General features: G+C 47.2%; 1 protein-coding gene across 1 annotated transcript; it reads left to right on the forward strand.

The window, feature by feature from the left end:
• Positions 1-15,077: 15,077 nt before the first annotated feature.
• On the forward strand, positions 15,078-20,578 carry PRND (prion like protein doppel). The gene is made up of 2 exons (XM_058563148.1): positions 15,078-15,131; positions 17,182-20,578. The coding sequence occupies exon 2, from the start codon at positions 17,193-17,195 to the stop codon at positions 17,727-17,729; it is 537 nt and encodes a 178-aa protein (XP_058419131.1). The 5' UTR covers positions 15,078-15,131; positions 17,182-17,192; the 3' UTR covers positions 17,730-20,578.
• Positions 20,579-20,851: the final 273 nt, after the last annotated feature.

Here is a 20,851-nt window from a genome sequence, read left to right on the forward strand (position 1 = left end):
GTTAATCCTTAGGGCCGGCCCCGTGGCTTAGCGGTTAAGTGCACGCGCTCCGCTGCTGGCGGCCTGGCTTCGGATCCCGGGCACGCACCGCTTCTCCGGCCATGCTGGGGCCGCGTCCCACATACAGCAACTGGAAGGATGTGCAGCTATGACATACAACTATCTACTGGGGCTTTGGGGGGAATAAATAAATAAAATCTTTAAAGATCAAATTTCATTTTAAAAAAAGTTAATCCTTAACATAAAAATTTATAACATTTCATGCTGCCTTTTTGGCCATATTTCTAATTATTTAAGCTCTTCAGTAACTGCCAATCATAATTTATCAAAAATAGCCCACTGAGAAGACTTCACTCATTCAAAGCAAAGGTATTTCGAGGGCCAAAGTGAATAATATCCATCTGTATCTTTCTCAGGCCCCTATATTTTCTTTTTTTTTAATATAGATTTTTTTAAATCATTTTATTTATTCATTTTTTCCCCCAAAGCCTCAGTAGATAGTTGTATGTCATAGATGCACATCCTTCTAGTTGCTGTATGTGGGATGCGGCCTCAGCATGGCCGGATAAGCGGTGCATCGGTGTGCGCCCGGGGTCCGAACCCAGGCCACCAGCAGCAGAGCGTGCACACTTAACCGCTAAGGCACCGGGCCAGCCCCAGGGCCCTATATTTTCTTCCTTTTACTTCCAACTCCTGTGAGTTGTGCTAAAGGAATTTTTACTAAAAAATTAAAAATCAATTTAAAATGACTGACATAAAGTAACTAACCCTCACAGACAGTTCTGGAGAAGTGTCAGGTGCCACCTTGTTTTCCGTTCTCCCTCCCTGATGCTGAGACCAAAAAAGTGTCCTCTGCCTTCAGAGGGAAATTGGGGTGTGTACTGCTTCCCACCCTAGTGGGAGCCTTAATCTCGGCCAGAACCTGAGCTTCCCCAGGCACAGATTGGACCTTACATAAGCATGACTGACCTCAGCATTCTGTGATTTCATTTGCACCCGGGACAGGTTAGTTCCTCTCTGGCTTTTCGAAACTCCTCCCCCAGGATTTAGCTCGTCCTGTATTAACCTTACATTTCCGTCCTTTGCCCAACCTCTGTTCTCCAGGAAGCCACACCTTCCATTGCACACACGCGGGCCCCGTGCTTCACCCCTGCTTCTGTACACCTGTCCCTTCCTTGAGAGCCAGCGCTCCTTTCTTGCCCTGGAGCAGGGCTCCTCAAACTCGAGTGCGCTCACCAATCTGCATGTTCCGACTCACAGACCTGGGGTGAGGCCAAGATTTAAGAACGTTTCTCACAAGCTCCTCGGTGCTGTGCTGGCTCCGTGGGCCTCGCTGGAACAAGGCCCTCATGGTTCTCACACTTGAGTCTGCGTGAGAACCCCTGGAGGTTTGTTCAACACAGGTTGCTGGGCCCCACCCCAGAGTTTCTGATTCCAGAGTGCTGGGGTGGGACCTAAGAATCTGCATTCCTAACAAATTCCCAGGTGCTGCTGCTGCTGGTGGTCTGGAGATTACACGTGGAGCTCCACTGTGCTCCAGGAAGATGTGAAAGAAAGAGAAGCCTACCCAGCCCTGAAATACTCCCAGAGCTCTCCAGGAGACCAAGCACCTGCCTAGGAAATAGCCTGGGAACTCTCCCCTGAAGGAGGGGAGAGCTGGGAGCTCTAGGGATGAATGGCAATGGCGGAGTAAGGAGGTGATTGACTCCTGCTGTCTGAGAAGCGGGAAGCCCAGCTGAGTCCTGAGGCCACCCGTAGTGAACGCTTCAGCTAAACCCAGAATGTTACCTTGTCAAAATGCAGGTTCTGAGACCACAAGTCTGAGGTGGGCTCAAAGATTCTGCATTTCTCCAAGCTCCCAGGTGATGCAATGCTGCTGGTCTGAGGACCACACTCGAAGAAACAAGGACCTAGAGGCCCAAGTCATCTCTGCTAACCCTGGCCAAGACTTTGGGGATGTACTGAGGGCTCGGGAGCCTCGGGGTTGGGGGAGTAGCGGGTGGGGAGTCTTCACCTTCTCTTGATTTCGCCCTGAATGCTGCCTCTCCTGCTCTCAGAGCACAATCCCCCTGCCTGGGCCAGTCAACAGAACCAACCTGCAGGCAGTGGTGAGGCTGGCTAGGAGCTCACCTCAGAGCCAAGCAGAGTTAGTTGTCTGCCTGGGGGAACTCTCTCTGAGGAAGTTTCAAACCCTCCTGCTGCAACATCTTCACCCCAGGGCCCCTACATTCCTTAAACTTACAACAGACTTACTTGTTCTGTAGGAATTGCCCAAGACAAGGCCAAGTGGGGCAGGGAGTTAGGCCTCTGAGGCCCTGTCACCCCCAGGCCATGCTACTTCCTTGGCCTGAGACGCTGGCTTCTCCACATAGCCCTCAGACCCAGGCACTGGGGCCCCTGCCCTCACTGCGTGCTTTAAAGGGGCCCCTTCTAGGCCTCCACGCAGAGCCCACTGTCCCCCTCTTCCTAGAACTCATTCCAGGTACTGAGGATGTCGGAATTCTCTGCCCAAATGGCCCCGAGCCACCTTCCAGGGCCCGTACAGGCCTCGTATCTGTCCGACCTTCCACAGGTGGACCACAGGTGGACATACCTCAATGGCCTAGAGGTAGCCGAGGGGTGGCTGTCTGGGGAAGGGGTGCTCAGAGCCTGGATACGTGGGCCTGGGTGTCCATGCCCGTGAATGCAAGGCCCCCACAAGGTGCTGGCTGGATTCAGGTTGGGGAGCAGAGGGTGGCCACAGGCTGGAGGCCTCCCTTTGGACTCTTCCTCCAGGGCCTGCATATGTTAGAGACAGTCCTGCCCTAAAGCTGCCAGGAGAAAGCAGTGAAGGATTTTGCAATAAAGTCATTAGGGTTTTTTTTTTTTTTTTTTTGTGAGGAAGATCAGCCCTGAGCTAACATCCATGCTAATCCTCCTCTTTTTGCTGAGGAAGACCGGCTCTGAGCTAACATCTATTGCCAATCCTCCTCCTTTTTTTTTTCCCCCAAAGCCCCAGTAGATAGTTGTATGTCACAGTTGCACAGCCTTCTAGTTGCTGTATGTGGGACGTGGCCTCAGCATGGCTGGAGAAGCGGTGCATCGGTGCGCACCCGGGGTTCTGAACCCAGGCTGCCAGTAGTGGAGCGCGCGCACTTAACCTCTAAGCCACGGGGCCGGCCCATAAAGTCATTAGTTTTTACAAACTTCACAAAAGTGTTTTCAGGAAAGTGTTTTCAAGTTCTCAGAGAGGCCAGGACAGGTCGTGTTCGGTTCTGGCTCACTCCCTTCCGAGGGGCCTCCAGGCAGAGAAGCAGTAGACCTCACGCTGGTGCCTGCTAGCAATTCACCACCCTGGGCAGCTGCTCCTCACCTTCTTCCCAGGTCCCCACATCTAACTGGTCCCCCAGGCTTCCCAAGCACCTTTTTGATGAGCCTCTAGAAAGTGGCTGGTGCTGCAGAAATTTCTTGTAATCTGCTCAAATTTGTAGGATCCCACCAGTCAAACGACAACAGTCTTTTTGCTTCCACCAGGGAATCTGCCAACACTTGCTTCTAAGATCTGACCCTTAGAGCCACTGATGGTCCACCAATTTGATTAAAAAAATTATAGTGAGCCAGAATTTAGAAATTTTTTTAAATTATAGTGCTTCCATGCAATGGAATACTACACTGCAACTAAAAATCATGCTTTCGAAGAATTGTTCCTTACACGAGAAAGTATGTATAATATCATTTTAAGTGAAAATCAGAGTATGAACCTATAAGGGTAGTGTATCCATTTTTTATAAAGCAAAGAAATAAAATATAGAAATACACAGAAAAAAAATAACAGAAACATATAGGCTTTTTTTGCTGGGTGGTGAGTAACAGTTGATTTTTATTTTCCTCTGTATTGTTTTTATATTCTCCAGAAAATTTACAGTGACCAAATATTGCTTTTCTAGTAAGAAAGAGATCAGTAACTATTGTTTTTAATTCTTCTCATGGCATGCACCCGCCTGGCCAGTGTGCCTTCAGGGACCTTGTGTGTAGCATTTTCTCAGATTTGAGTTCAGTTTTTGAGGGTGTATCACGTGCCAGGCTCCGTGCCCAGCACTTGGCATATGTGGCCTTATCTGATCTTCATAAGATCCCCATTTTAGGAACCTGATACCCAGAGACATTCTGTCACTTGTCCAAGGTCACACAGATAGTATGTTCCCTGAAGTACATTGTGGAAACTCTTTGCCTTTGGTTTGTGCTGATATTGAAGGGTTTGGCTCAGAGGTCCCAGGCCTGTGGCACTGTGCTCAACTCCTGGCCTCTGTGAATGGCGCCCCCTGGTCTCCTGCAGGGCTCCAGCTTCAGGGGGCTCAGCCGACTCCAAGTGGTACCTAGAAGAGGGGTCAGCAATCCAAAAAGCAAGCTAAGCCTAAAATGCCACCTACCCCGGACAAGACTCTCCATCTCTTGCTGTCCCATACACGCCCCCCCGTGCATGATTTCAGAGGTGACCTTCAGCCAGGGCCCAAGGGTTGTTCACAGGTGATGGCCCGCTCCTATCAAACCAGAATCCCCTAGAACCCTAGAGGATGGGTCTCCTCCCACTGGAGTCCCCAGGCTGGAGGCCACCAGGGTGCTTGGACATGGGGGGCCTCTTCTCCCTAACTGTCCTGGCAAATCTTCCCCTTTCCTCCCTCCCTCTCTAAAAACAAACAACAAATGAACAAATAAAAACAAAGTAAATATCTTAATCCTTGTATTGGACAAAGATACTGTTTTCGGTAACTCCATCCCTTGGCACCCTTACTTAACGCAGTCACTTCAGAAAACCTCACAGGATCCCATTTTCACTGCCTTCCTTAATGATTTTATCATCTCTATTAGTTTGCTAAGGCTGCCATAACAAAACACCACAGACTGGGGTGCTTAAACAACAGGAACTTATTTTCTCACCGTCTGGAGGCTGCAAGTCCAAGATCAAGGTGCCAGCAGGGTTGGTTTCTTCTGAGGCCTCTCTCCTTGACTTGTACATGGCCGTCTTCTCCCTGTGTCCTCACGCGGTCTTCCCTCTGTGTGTGTCTCTCTCTCCTAATCTCTTTTCATAAGGACACCACTCATCATATTGGATTAGGGCCCACCCTAATGGCCTCATTTTAACTTAACTTTAAATTAACTCTTTAAAGGCCATATCTCCAAATACAGTCACTTTGAGGTATTGGGGACTTCAACATATGAATTTTGTGGGGACACAGTTCAGCCCATAAGACCATCTTTCTGGAAACGTCACAGCAGTGTGTGAGTGTCACTCTCAACACAGTTCAAAGGCATTCCCAGAACTGTGAGGGCCTTGTGAGGACCCCATACTCACACACTCCCCTAGGCTTCTCATAATGAAAATACCATTGTCTGCCTCACTCTGTGCCCTCAACAGACTGGGCCACTGCCCACCACTCCACTTAGGATTGCCAAGGGTGCCTACTTCATACTGTTCATTGCAGAGCAAACAGAAATGCTTCCATTCTGGATACAGCCCCTGAAATCCAGCCACCATGCCCCCATGGGTGGCACAAAGTGAAGAGTTTCACGATCAACCAAATTTGTTTAGTTTGGCTCATACTTGTGAAGATCTAAAACTCTAAGCCAGATAACATTCCTCCCACACCCAAATACACTGCAAACACAGCTGGCTTAGAGTTATGCTCATTATGAGTTATTTAACATAAAACTGAGTGCTAGCTGTAATTCACTGGGTGCTCTAGAAAGCCGGTCAGATCTTATTCCCTCACGCTGCCAAATTCCGAGTGCTAGGCATGCCCATCACCCTGCTCGCGGTGGCACCCACACATGGAATGTGTCCACTCAGGTTTCTTTATGGCCCCAGTTCACCTACCCAAGGCCCCAGTACCAATGTGCAAGGAGAATCCCATAGATTCCAGGCCCTCCCAGTTGTGTGCCAGGTAGTCTTGCCCATTGTTAAGACTCACAGACCAGAGAACCCAATGAGGAAGGGGACTGTATTTTATTTTTCTAGCCAATGCCATATTTCCCCCTTTTTCCTACATGTCTCTGAATCTCCTTTTATTCCAGCCCTCCCAAAGAGACCTCTTCTCTCCAACCAATCTGAAGACCTTCTTCCCTACACTGTCTTCCAGGAGGCAACTGACATCCTGTGGGTTCGTTATTTCCGTGGCATCATGCAGACATCGAAGCTATTGTTCTGGACCAGCCCAGCCCAGAAGGAGGGTTTCCCACCTCCAATTAGGGCCATCAGGCAGGGCTAATGTTTACTTAAGAAACATCTCTGGGCTTTTGATGAATGAAGAAAAGAATGAATGAATGAATGAATGATTATATGCTCACTCAAGCCCAGATTCCCCTCATAAAGTCTCTCAGAGACCATTCTTAGCTTTGAGAATTCTAGGAGCAAGATTTTTCACTGCTACCCATGGAAGAGGCCCATTTGTGGCTCTGCTGCACATCTGATTTCCACCATCTTTGGCTGCCACATTCCCCAGAACCTGCCAGGAGATGAACTCAATGAATAAACCAGGATGAGCTGTTTGGCTCTGTCCAGCCAAGTTATGGAAAAATGCCCAGTGAAAACCACCATCTTACTTTTGACATACTCACCTGAAGAGTAATGGGACAACAGAAACATTGTTTTATTCAGCATCTCCTAGTTTGTAATAATAAAACCACAATATCAAATGGGAGAGCATTTATGTCCTCCAGGGCAAAGGGTGTAGACCATAAAATATTATTCAGCCATAAAAAAGCTGAATGAAGTTCTGATCCCTGCTGCAACATGGATGAACTTTGAAAACATGATGCTAAGTGGAAGAAGCCAGACACAAAAGGATAGTGTGTGATTCCCTTTATGTGAAATATCCAGAATAGGCAACTCCATAGAGACCGAAAGTAAATTAGTGTTGCCAGGGATTGGAGAGAGGTGGAGGATTGAGAAGTGACTGTTAATGGGTATGGGGTTTCAAAAATATTCTAGAATCAGATCATGGTGATCAATGAACAACTTTGTGAATGTGCTAAATATCACTGAATTGTACACTTTGAAATGGTGAATCTCATGATTTGTGAATTATATCTCGAGGAAGCTGTTTTTTTTTTTCTTACCTACCTAAGAATAGGAGTGATGAAAGGGTAGGAGGAGGTCTATGCATTTGCTTGAGATTTAATCTGTTATAAGAATATTTCAGCCCACTTGTTTTTCTCATAGGTGTTCCAGAAAACAGTCTGTACGGAAGCACTAATAAGCCTTGGGTCCACTGTGTTTATAAACACTTGGCCCAAAGCCTTTTCTGGCCACAGAATCAAAGCCTAAATCAACAAAAGCTGAAAAATGTAGTATGACATTCTTGGCCTCGAAAAAGGTGAGCACAGAAATATTTAACCATGGAGTGGCTGAGTTTAAAACCTGCTTCCCCTCTCGCAATATGTTATACTAGAAGCCCTGCTGGTATCAAGAGCTGATGGAATGATTACCAGGTGAATAGACCTGTTACCCATATGTGACAGAAACGCAAAACCCTTTATTCTCAGCATTAAATACCAAAGTTTCCTCAAGAAAAGCTATGGATCTTTGACAAATGAATGAATGAATGAATGAGGGACCTGGGAAGTTGCTTCATGCACCAGTTTTTGTGACGAGTCTAGTGACTGCCTTTTCTACTAGATTATGAATTACTCCTTATACAGACTATTTCAACACCTTTCATCCACCTAGTGGAAACTTGACCCTTTTCCCCAAAGGTGGCATTTCTCCCAGTTTCTCAATCTGCCGGGTGGAGGTGGCCCACCTGTTCCTTCTCCACCTCGTGAGGAAGTGACACAGATGAGTAAGGACACGCCCTTTCACGCTGCAGGTAAGTCTTTGGCAAGACTGGGCGGTGTGAATGCCAGGCCTTGAGAAACAGAGGCCTTCATCTGTGCCTTAGCATCTTAACTGCCCACATTACCTCCCTGTCTTACTCACCTTGACCTGCTCGCCCTGTTCAGAGTCTTTGCTGGATCCTTTAAGAACCGGAAGTCCCATCTGAATCACCCATGTGATGTTTTGGCTTTCCTTCCATTGGCTTTCCTTCCAATTGGTTTTCCCTCCTGCGTTTACACCTGATCCTCCTTCCCTGTGTCATCTCACACCTCCATGTCACTTCAGAGAAGGTAGAAGAGGGGCATTGATTCGTATCCAATTGGAAAATCCAAAATGTGTCCACATGGCAGCTAAAGTGAGGGAGCGAGAGGCCCCGGTCAACCCTTGAAATCAAGGACATCCGTGGTGGAGGTGGAGGTGGATGTGAACTGCCAGGAGAGACATATCTATGCCAAAAGGATGGTTCCCCCGCGGTGACCATTATCCAGGGCTGGAAAGAGAATGCACGGAGCAGTGTTAGCCCTTCCTCTGGACCACAAATCTCAGTCAGATGCAAAACCTTGCAGGGCAGAAACGGTTGTGAAAGAAATCTACCAGAACACCAAAGATGTCAACTGTCTGCCCACAGCTTCCTCCCCACAGCTCTCTCAGTGGCGAGCCAGCCCTCCACTGATGCACCTGTAATAGGACACTACCCCCTGCCCATCCTCACTTCCCTCCAAGAACTGGCCTCATCACCTTCCTCCCAGGCAGTCATCTCTGCAGACTGCCACCACAATGATCGCCACCTCCTCTACACTCTATAACCCTTGCCCGGTACATGCTATCATACACACGGAGCCAACGTGCTGTTTCATGGATCACAAATATTAGCAATCACAGCTTGCTACCATCATTTCCCCAAGCCTAAATTTAAAAGGTGTATTCAAACTCATCATAAGTCCTTAGGCCTAATTTCCCCTAACCTTTATACTTTGTTCTTAGCTCTACTATAACTTACCAAACTATTGTTATGATTTATTTAAAAATGAAAAGAGGTCTCCAATACAGAAGGGCTGGCTGCTACCTGGGGAACACTGGAGCTCTCATACACAGCGGAATCTAAGTCAACTGAACAACTTTGCAAAACTGTTTAGCAGTTTCTACTAAAGCTGAGCAGACACCCATCCAATGACCCAGGATTTCCACTCCTGAGAATTTGCCCAACGGAAATGAGAGCTGATGTTCACCAAGAGTTGTATATAAGAATTTTCATAGCAACTGCTTTCATAATAGCCCCACACGGGGAATAACCCTAATGTCCATCAAAAGGTGAAGAGATAAATAAATCGTTGTCTATTTATACAAGCATATATCATTCAGGAATGAGAACTGAAAAATAACATCTCTAGGCAACCATGTTGATGAATCTCACAAACATAATGGTGAGCAAAAGAAGCCAGCCACAGAAGAGCACATGGTGCATAATTCCATTTGTATAAAATACAAAAAGCAGATGAGGGGCCGGCCTGGTGGCATAGTGGTTGAGTTCGCACACTCTGCTTCGGTGGCCCAGGATTCGCAGGATCTGATCCCGGGTATGGACCTACACACTGCTTATCAAGCCATGCTGTGGCAGGTGTCCCATATATAAAGTAGAGGAAGATGGGCATGGATGTTAGCCCAGGGCATATCTTCCTCAGCAAAAAGAGGAGGATTGGCAACAGATGTTAGCTCGGGGCTGATCTTCCTTACAAAAAAAATAAATAAATAAAGGTGGGTGAAACTAGCCCGGGCATTAGAACTCGGGACAGTGGGTACCCTGTGGGTGGCAGGGGAGCATGAGAGTTTGGAATGTTCTGCTGGTTACATAAGGATGTTCAGTTTGTGAAAATTTATTGAAACACACACTTACCGAATGTGCACTTTTCTGTCTGTATCTTATACTTCTATGAAAGCATTTCTTTAAAATGTTGGGTTCCCCATTCCCATCTGCTGCCAGATCTCGTGCCTGCAGCCATCAATACCAAGAAGTAACCTCTCTCTGCATTTTCCAGTTTGTTGGCTCTGCGGCTTGACCTCTGCTTTCCCCACCGAATGTGACCCGTCTTGGTGGGGCTCCGATCTCTCCTGGCTGAAGGCCACCACAGACCCAGGCTCTGGCAGGAACCTCTTCGGCCTCTGCTAGTTGCCTTCACAACGGTAAACTCTTCATTAGTATTTCTGGCAGGCCAACAATTAACGTGTTAACACATGCCCGTGTGCTCAAAGCAGCTTTTACCTTAGCTGACTACCTTTATACTATTTGGGGGGAAGGGTTTGTATTGCATTCTGTGATTCCAACAGTCCTAAGCATCATCCGATAAGCCCTAACAGTGGTGGTGGAGGGCATGAGACTTCTTGCACAGACGTGAAAACTGATTCTCAGTGTGAACTTCTGCCTCCCCCACAGATGTCGAGTAAATATACCATTTATCGTGTGAGACGGAGGGCGGCTCCCATGATAGGGAAGGCTGTGCTTTCCTCTGACCGATGATAACTGAAGTCACTGGAGGCAGAGAACGGCAGGGTGGGGATGAGAACCTGGGTCTCTGGTTCACGCCTGCTCTCTTTGCAGCATCCCCAGGGCCTCCCCTGAGAATGAAAGCCACCATGGGTGACAAAGGTCTCACTGCTCTGACACAATAGCTGGCCCCTCTTACCTGTTCCAGGTAACCCCGCCCTGGGGGAGGCCTTTCTCCTTTTGGACATTTTCCTGCGTATTAGGGAGAAAAGACAAACCACAGATCAAATTATCAGGTTAATTGTGCTTTAAAAAAACATCAGAGACAATGAGAAAAGTGGTGGGAGGCTGAATGAGGAACTGAAACACGGTGGCCCAGGCTGGCCTTCTCAGGTTGGAGTTTCTGCCTTTTTGCAGGCCACTCCTTTCCGGATCAACTTAAAACACAGCCTTCATCCTGTTACCCCAGCTCTAAGTCTTCAGTGGCTCTCTATCTTCTCCCTTATAAACACCCTTTTCCAAGAACATGAATACTCGGTGATGGCCAAGATGAGTAACTGCCTTGGTGGTTCCTGATAAGCCACCAGAAGATTCCTCACCTCCCCTCCCCTACTCACCTCCCTCCCACCCCTGCATACTCTGTCTCACCTCCCTGCCCTGAATCAATCCCACAGCCCAGCTCCAAACACCAACTGCGGTCTGAGCAGGGAAAGGCAGAGAACTGCGGAGGAAATTACCCTTCGATGAGTGCAGCTTTCACTTCTCCAAGCAGTGAGCGTACTTCTAGACACCTGTATGCTGTGCAATTTCAACTACTGCCATGACGGGTCTTCACCATGCAGCCCTGGGTTTTTGTTTTTTTTTTTAACTAATTGTAAGACTGTGGCATTTATTAAATTTCCTCTTGCTGCCTCTACCTATCCCTACCTGCTGCGATTTGGAGTGTTGAGCCTGCCCTCTGGCACATGGCCCACCGTGGCAGCTTTGCTCCATGTACAGCTCTGACAAGACTGTCCACAGCTAGATCACTGGTAAAGAAGGCATACAGGAATCTAGATGCATCTACATTCTAGGCACCATGCTAGGTGTGGGGCAAACAGGCGCAAATGAAACACGGTCCTTCAACTTCTGTGAGCACAACTGAGTGTATGAACAGCAATGGGATGCCCCAGATGACTATCTGGTTATGTGTCAAGTGCTATGGGATCCCACACATGGAGACCTCTGATCGTTCCTGGGAAGAGAAGAGTGTGCAAGCTATAGAGGAATGTGGCGTTTAAGATTTGCGCAAAGCCGTAATCAAAATTCTAAGAATATAAAAGCTGAATGTAGGCATATTCTATGACCCAGCAAGTCTACCCCTCAGAATGTACATTTGACAGAAAAGTCCACCAACAGGCACATGCAGGAATGTTCTCGGGAGCACTATTTGTAAGAACTCAAACCAGAAAGCACCCAAATACCCACCAGGGGGCGAACGGAGGAGTAGATTGTGGAAGTGTCTCACAGTGGAAAGAGCAATCTACAACTACTCACAATGTGGGTGAATATCACAGACGTAATTTGAGCAAGACAGACTCAAAAGATTATGTTCTGTATAATTCTATTTATATGAAGTACAAAAGGAGGCAAAACATCTACAGTGTAAGGAGTCAGGACAGTGGTCAGTATAGGGGAGGGGGTAGTGACCTGACAGGGACACAAAGAGGCTTTGGGGCTGCTGTCATGTTTGGTTTCCTAATCTGGGTGCAGGCTACATGGGCATGTTCAGTTTGTAAAAACACATAATGCTGTCCACTCAGGATATGTTCAGCTTTCTGTGTCTACGGTAGACTTCAATAAAAAGAAAACACTGAGTATGGCTATTTAGACAGCTACACAGAACACATTTCAGTTACTTCTCTACCATTCGGCCATGAGCTCCTTTAGCTGAGTTATCCATCTTGACGCTCTGCCTTCCTTGGTCCAAGCACATAATAGACACTTGATAAATCTCCAAGAAGCCAAGGTAGAGTGGGTGATTTCTCTCACACTAACTCTTCTGGGTACAGCTAGTGCGGCACGGCATCTTGTATCTTAATGATCACTGCATTTATTTATAAATGCTCTCCGAAGGTCCAAGATCTAATCGAACTAGGAAATGATATAATAATGACCTACTCATGCATTCTAGAACTCAGCCTTTCCTTGTTGCTTTTATTTTTTTAATCCACATAATTTTCTGTTGTTCATACATTGGAGAGAAATACGTCATAGTCTGTTGCACCATGGAGCACCCAGCCCAGTGGAATGTCTCATTCACCCTGTTTTCTCCAAGATGTTCTACGTTCAATTATATTCCTGATATAACTGTCGATGCCAGAAGACACAATTCACTCGGCCCTGCCCTCTCGGCTCATCTGAAGAGACTGATGTTCTCTCACTACTTCCTTGGCTGTTCATTCGTCTTCACAGGCAGGGAGCTGGGTGCCAGGCAGGACTGGAGCAGTTCTGCTCTCTCTGCCTCTGGTTAATGTTTTCCTGCCTTGTTTGCAGCTTCCAGAGCGCCTCCCACCTTCTCGAACATTTTCAGTCCACACTCCTCTGTGCCTCTGAGAACAGCCTTTTGTTCCCCAACAAGAGGAATCTGCAGCCTCATCAGCTGTCAACCAACCTCCCACCGCCTTCTAGGCAAAGCCCTGCTCAGAAAGGGAGCAGAAAGAAGAGGGTTGGAGGGGGCCTGGAGGTGATCGCCTGGATGGGGACAGGCAGGGGAACCGTACATAGAGTTCAGAACAGGCCAGTGGGCCCACGGGGGCGGCAGGGGGTGGGGGGGGTGACCTTGGGCCTCTCTGGGCCCCATGACCTCACGATGAGTAGGAGCTGGACTAGAGGATTCTGAGTCCTTTCCCATCCTAAATATCCCAAACCCTCATTATGACCCTAAGCATTTATATATTGAACAAAATTGTACTGACACTTGGTCTCTGGGAGGCGAAACAGTAAGAGATCTTTTTTCTTTTCTTTTCTGCATTTTGCTAATAGTTTATACTAAGTTTGCACTACTAGTGTTTTTGTGTGTGTGTTCACAAACACAAAAAGCCTATGACTACAGCAAGAAAATGGAAAAGTTTTTTTTTAAAAAAAAACAGGAAACTGAAATAAGTTTTAAAAGTAAAGGCAGAGGAGGAAGAAACGGCCAACCGGAGGCCCCAAATCCGACTGCAGCATAGAAGCCCCGGAGGGGCAGCGTTAGCGGCGGGGTTTCCCCAACGGCCAGGGTGTAGTCTTTGTAAACTCTTCTGGCGCCATCTGCTGGTCATCCCAGAAGCAACTGCTTAATTTGGTTCCCAAAAGGGCTTTGAAGGAATCTAGGGAACGCGGATGGATTCACACTCAGGATAAAGATCACAGTCTATTGAGAGGCAACTTTCTCTCCACACTCACCTCCAGAATTCACTTTTGATTTTGCATTGCAGTAATGATCGTGACAGGGACACCTGGGCAAGTGCCTTCATTATAGGCAATGGTCACCCAATACCTACGCACAGTCCCTCAGGCCAGGAGTGACTGAGTCGCCGGCTCTCCTCCTCGCTATGCTGGGGCGTCATGTAGTGAGGGGTGCACCCTGAGGAAACCCACTCTCAGCCCTCACCGTCTTGGAACGGTGTTGATTTCGTCTTCATCTGTCTCTGTCCCCCGGGTTTCCGTAGATGTTCAATTCGTTGGCCTTTGGACTAACTCAGTGGTTCAAACATTCCCACGTGGCCCCGAGCAGGCCAAAGTGCTGGCAGGTCCTCTCATTTGTCCTTCCACCCAACATTAGCCCTGCTTTCCCACCTGCGCAATGCAAGCGTGGCCCCACACTCCCTCTGGGTCCGTCCTTCTGGGTCCCGGCTGCGGGCTCGTGGTCCAGCGAACACTCGCCCTCTTCCCGAGCCGACCCTTCTCACACAGCATGTCCAGCAAAGGCCCCTTTGTTGTCTGAGGCTGGTCTCCAGGTGCAGGCCAGTATGTATACCCAGCAGGAATTGTTTAAACCACCTTCTGTTGTAGATGCTGGTGGGAAAGCATTTGCTTTCCATCACTTCTAATTTTAATTCTAAAGAGTACCTCTTGAAATGTCAATCTTAAAAACAGCCCTAACCCGACTCTTGGGCCAGATGCATCCATCCCTCTGTCCAGCTGTGACTTTGTGATATAATAAGAAATATATATTTGATCTTTGTCCCCAGTTCCTGCCACAGAGCTTCTAAAACCTTGTAACTTCCTGAGTGATGGGGGTGACAGGAGCAGCTTTTGTTGTAATATTTGGGTTTTTGTCCCCAGTTCCTGGCACCGAGGAGTTTGGAGAGCTTCTGGGTTGGTGAACACAGCCACATGTGGGGATGGTGGTGCACCCAAATGCCGCGAGGACAGAAGCTCCTGCACTTGGGACCTCTCCAGACCTCCCACCACATCCCTCTTCACCTGGCTGTTCATTTATATCCTTTATAATAAACCAGTAATAGTAAGCTAACATTTTTTTAAATAAATTTCAAAGGCACACTTTAAGTCATCTGAACTTCAGCAAGATCTTCACGTGGTGTTTATTAGCAAAAAGTGATGAGAAGGTCCATCCTTCTCAAGGCAAAGGAGTGCCCGGGAACCCCTGATTGGTCCTGCCCGGGAGGGAAGGGCTGCCATATTTGGAGAGCAGCAGGAATGCACCTCCCCCTGCAGCTCCTACATAGCTGGGCAGGCCTGGCTGCTTAGAAGGTGTGCTGGAGGACAGCGTGGACCGTGGATCCAGAGGCACACTCCCAGAGAGAGCCCGAGGTACGTGGGGGTCAGAGTTCGCCCGAGGATCCCATTTCTGTGGTCTGGGTTGCACATTTCTCATCAGACTGCAAACAGTGCAGTGATTTCTTTAATCACACTTCCTGGTATGTGTCCCAAGTTGGGGGACCCATGTGAGAATGTTGGGGCATCACTGGTGTTGCATGTCTATGTTTTGGGGCTACAATAAAATGCTATTTTAGAGTTGGCTGGTGGGGATTTTCTTTTGCTTTTAAGCCCTTGCCTATGAAGACTAATTTCTTTCTCAAAATCTCCATGCTGTTATTGTTTTAATTTGACACACCCATAGTTTAGCTATTATTCTTATTTAAGATTTCTCCTACCAAGGAGTATAGGCTGATGACATGGGGTCTGGCCCCCGTTTAGGGGATTAATGAATGTTTGCTTCACACTTGGATCTCTTTGGAGGAGGCTGGTCTGAGCTCATGTGATCGGGGGCAGTGGGGAGTGGGATTCCGGAAGACTGGGGGCTCATGCCCACCCTGGGGCAGAGGCCAGACGATGCCTACAAGTAAAGAAAGGTCAGCAGAGGCCTCCTTGTGAGTGTCCAGAGGAGACTGGATGGAACTTAGGTTGCGTTTTGCCTTTTATCTACATAAGGACCAGTGTGACTCCAGAGCCGAAAATTTAACAGAGGCGTACTCATCACTTTTAGGAATACTGCAGGGAGGGTGTGTCGGGGGCTAAGCGAGCTACCTTCTCCACCTCCTCCAGCCCTGGCACTGATGGACTCACGGTAAATCTTCATCTAGGAGACAGCCTGAGCATGCTCCACTATAGCAACTCATCCTGAATCCCTGAGCCACATGGACAAAGGTCCAGGTGCTGGAATGCCCTGAACGGTTGACCTTGGGAGGTGGATTTCTACAATAGCTATTGTAGTTTCAGGAGCCAGATGACAAAACTACCGGATTGGGGGGATGTGTGTGGGGTGATATTCCCTGATGTCATCAGCAGCCCTTCAGATGCCCTGGGCCACCTTGACCCAGGACCCTCGGTGCTCCCCCAGGCCCTCCCGTCCTCCCCGTCATCTCATGTCCTCTGAAATTCCTCACGGGCCCTGCTCTTTGCTCAGCTTAGGCGCCATCAGGGCTACCCTTCATGCCCAGTGAGTCAAAAGCACAAAATGTGAGCACCAGCCCCTCCTGCAGCCCAGAAGGGCATGAAGCACAGCGAGTGGGCACAGGCAGAGCTGGATTCAAATCCGCCACCCGCTATTGTGCGGCCTTGGGTAAATTACTTGCCCTCTCTAAATCCCAGAACAACTTTTAGAAAATGGGGATAATAATGTGCCCACCCCCATGTGAGAATTGTTGGGCAATGTCAGGGCTGATGCATAATAAGTGTGCAGTAGGAAGCTGGTTGAGGGAGGAAGGTGGGGTCACGCTGTCCCCAGGGGTAAGACTAGAAGGGATACCTACAACACATCTTGACCCCTTAACCTAGCGGGAAGCAGGGGCCCCCTGACTGCACTTCCGTCTCCTCTCCCCCGCCATCCTCCTCTGTCTCTCTCATTACCATAAAGCCCTTTACGCTCCGCAGCCAGCGACTTTCTTAGAACAGATAGCAGAATGTGCCTGAGACAGTCCAGCTTAGAGCAACAGAGAACAAAGAGGGAAGAGCAAAAGTACAGCCTATGCCCAGAACCCTCCGCTTCCAATTCTTCTACTGTGTTTTCCTCCCAGGGACCCCTTGATTTGAAAGTACCAAAGAAAACCTATGTGTATTAAGTCATTACTCATTTATTTTCCCATGCATATTCAAAGGCTTTATAATTGCCAGTTGCAGCTTCTTATCTGTCTGAGAAAACCAGGATCACTGCCCTGAATGGATATAATTCCAGGCAAAAGCAAAAAACTTGGTGCTGACTTAACCCTGTGCAGCCCAAGCATGGGAAACAATTAGGCTTCTGGAAAAATGTAAATGGTGCAAGGATGCCATTCCTGCTTACAATCCCCTACACAGAGAGGGGCAGGGGAGACGGGACCCCCGCTGGGGAAGTTAACTGCCCCGGCCTTTGCTGTTGCAGATTCTGCCACAATGAGGAAGCATCTGGCTGGATGCTGGTTGGCCATTGTCTGTGTCCTGCTCTTCAGCCAGCTCTCCCCTGTCAAGGCGAGAGGCATAAAGCACAGAATCAAATGGAACCGGAAGGCCTTGCCGAGTACGTCCAAGGTCACCGAGGCCCACACGGCGGAGATCCGCCCAGGGGCCTTCATCAGGCAGGGCCGAAAGCTCAACATCGATTTCGGCGCCGAGGGCAACAGGTACTACGAGGCCAACTACTGGCAGTTCCCTGACGAGATCCACTACAACGGCTGCTCCGAGGCCAACGTGACCAAGGAGAAGTTTGTCATCAGCTGCATCAATGCTACCCAGGCAGAGAACCAGGAGGAGCTGTCCCGAGAGAAGCAGGACGACAAGCTTCACCAGCGGATCCTGTGGCGGCTGATCCGGGAGCTCTGCTCCGTCAAGCACTGCGATTTCTGGTTGGACAGCGGAGCGGGACTCCGGGTCGCCGTGGACCAGCCTGTGTTGCTCTGCCTGCTGGTTTTCACTTGGTTTATCGTGAAATAAGCTTGCAGGCAGGCTGGCAGCCACAGAGCTGAGCCAGGCCAGTTATCCCAGTTCTCTCCCCAGCCCCAATCCACACCTGTTCTGAAGGTACCAAAGAGCAGTGATGCTGCGGCGCTTCAAACAGCGCGCCCAAGTGTTCACTCTGGTATTTGTTTGTATTTGATAAATGCTTGTGTATCCATCCCTCCAGGCTTGTCCTCACAGTGGCTTGTCCATCACTGCATTCTCAGCGCCCGGTGGAGTGTCTGGCACACCATATTATGCAGTAAATGTTTGGTGAATAGGTAAAAGAATGCACCAGGGACTGTGCCAAGCACTTCACAGTACTTTCCAACAACTCTCAGAGGTAGGTGTGACTCCCGTTTTATAGATGAGTAAACTGAGGCTCCGAGAGATAAAGCAGCTCAAAAGCAGCAAAGCCGGAATTTAACCCTGGCTTGTCTAACCCCAGATTTTCCTCTCTGGGCAATCCCAGAGCCGTCTGTGATCCCCTATGGCACGCAAGGCCCGAATCCAAACACATATCTCTAATGAAACTGGGGAAACTCCACTTTTAGAAATCTGAAAACAGCTGAGCTGACGGCCATGTATTTCAATACGTTGTCACATGGAGGTTTCATTTAATTCCTCTAATTAAACTAAGATATAATAAAAGAATTAAACTAACATAGAAATAAAGCTAGACAAAGTTCCAGAAATCATCTTGTAAGGCAGTATTGCCATGCTGGCTCCCAGAGCAGACTAGATCTACAGCGGGATGTGTCTGTGGCACAAAGATTTTTTTCACAAGAAGGATAAATGTTTGCTGTTCCCATCTCTGAAATAGTCCGTGTATTTAAGAAAATATTTTTAAATGACATGTTTGCTTTCTAATGTTCCCCTAACCCTATGTGCATGTTTTTCTGCACATGCCTATGGGCATCTTCAAATATACTCCCTTCACACAGGGACTCCACGACAGTCTCTAGCCGTTCTCTTACCCCCACTTTGGCAAGGGGCCATCATTTCTGTGAACCACTTATCACTACAAAAAAAAATTCCTCACCAAAAAAATTGAAAAGAAACTATATCTTCAGGGAGACCCAATACAGAATTCATCCATGCCATAAGCAAGAGTAGATACACAACTTATCTACTCATTATTAGTTAGAATATATATTACAAGATATTATTAGTTAATAATAGTTTAAAATATATATTACAAAATATGAATACAATTTAAATTAAAATAATGAATCTAATGCTCTAAGATGCCCCCACAGGCCCTTTAGGGTACCCTCAGAGTCTCCCAGGAGTTGTTGAGCCATATTTGGAGACAACAGCTGATGAATATTATCAATTTTCCTTTAAAGACAGTCTGTAAGGGAAAACAAAGTGTATTGTCAGACAATTTATCCTAAGTATTTTAGAACATGAATGTTGATAACGGTACCTCTTGTTCTGAGCCTCCACTGTTATCAGCGTTCTTCACAAGGATACATTTGGAAGGTTTTAACATAGAAAGCGGGTGGAGGACTTGGGGGCGGGCAGCCCAGGGGAGCAGCCTTCTGCTGGGTACACGGGAGACACCACCCTGGGCTGATACAGCACAGCGTGGGAGGAAGCCAGAGGCGGCTTTGGGTTTTGTGTTATCAGCCCTGCACTCACCTGCTTTTACAGTCCTGTTGAATTCTAGATCAGAAAGCAAGATAAAAGAACAGAACACGTAGAGGTTATTTCCTGCATGTCAATTTTTTTTTTCTAAATAACAACACTAGCAATAAACACAGAAAGAACAAGTACTTATAGGCTGATGTTGCAAGTTCAAGTCCCGGCTCTCCTGAGTTTAATTACAGAGGCACGCATAGCCACGTAAGCAAAATGACTTCATTTCTTAGCTGAGAACACTTAGGCCATGATGTAATACATTTTCTATAATTGCTGTCTTTTCTCATTTTGTTAATAGTTCCCGAAACCAGATTTAAGTGGGGCAGGAGGTGAATTTGGACATGGTGATTCAAATGCAACATTTTTTGATGAATCTTTTAATTGAAACTGTCTGTGCTTGATCATCCTTGCTCATGTTTATGAATTATGAGGTCAAGTCAAGGCTTTGTGAGTCTGGTTTTTCACTTTAGCAAAGGGTGGTCAAGTGCCTGCTATGTGCAAGACATTATGAGGGGCTTCTGATTTATTCTTAGTAGAGTCATTTTAAATGTGAATAATTTCACCAACCGTCACTTTTCTTGTTCCTTCTGAGTGTTGACTTTTTAAAATATGTTTATTGTAAAAGTGACATTAAAACTACAACAGAAATCCAAACAAAACGTTGCCCGTGATCCCAACATCTGATTAAATCTGTGTTTTTACTTTACCCTATAATCTCCTAGTCCTTACCCATTTGCATATAAAAATGTACATATTTGCAATAATAATATAGGTGAGCTTTTATATTCTAAATTTTCCTTAACTTTATTCTATGCTTTTTTCATTTTCCTGTGATATTTGTGTTCTTGCCTCTCCTCTACCTTCCCCAACTCACCCCCTCCTTCCTCCTGAGATGTAGCCTCCATACTTTCCCTGTGGTCAGATATATAAGGGAGAGGTTTTTGTTTGAGTACTCCTTTTAAAAGATACAATAATCATATCACATTTATTCTTCTGCAATTTGCCTCTCTAACTTACCACTGCATCACGAACCTCTCTACACTTCAACAGCCAGCTAGTTAGCGAACTTGTCCTTTTAGACAGTTGTGTAATATTCCACAGCACAGATGGACACTGGTTGATTTAATCATTTCCTTGTTGATAGACCTTCGGGTTGTTTCGTTTTTCACCACTGCAAACAATAAACATCCTTGTACATACAAGCTTGCAATCTGTTACTTTTATTTCTATGCAATAGATTTACACATGCAGAATTTGTGAAACAAAACCGTGTGTAATGTAAATTTTTCTAGACATAACTGGATTATGTTCCCACATAGCTGGAGCAATTCCAGTTCCCACGTGCAGTGTATGGAGTTAACTTGTAAGAGTTTCTATGTCGTTTAAGCACGAGAAGCCACCTTTTCTACAAACACTGCTTGAGCACCTTCTCCCCTTTGCAGACGACACACCTAAAGCTTCCCAAGTAACTTCTG

This window comes from Diceros bicornis, chromosome 19 (genome assembly GCF_020826845.1).
Source record: "Diceros bicornis minor isolate mBicDic1 chromosome 19, mDicBic1.mat.cur, whole genome shotgun sequence".
In the NCBI taxonomy this organism is placed as follows: Eukaryota; Metazoa; Chordata; class Mammalia; order Perissodactyla; family Rhinocerotidae; genus Diceros; species Diceros bicornis.

Coding starts and splice junctions, on each gene's coding strand:
- PRND (XM_058563148.1), top strand. CDS start 17,193: ATGAGGAAGCATCTGGCTGGATGCTGGTTGGCCATTGTCTGTGTCCTG.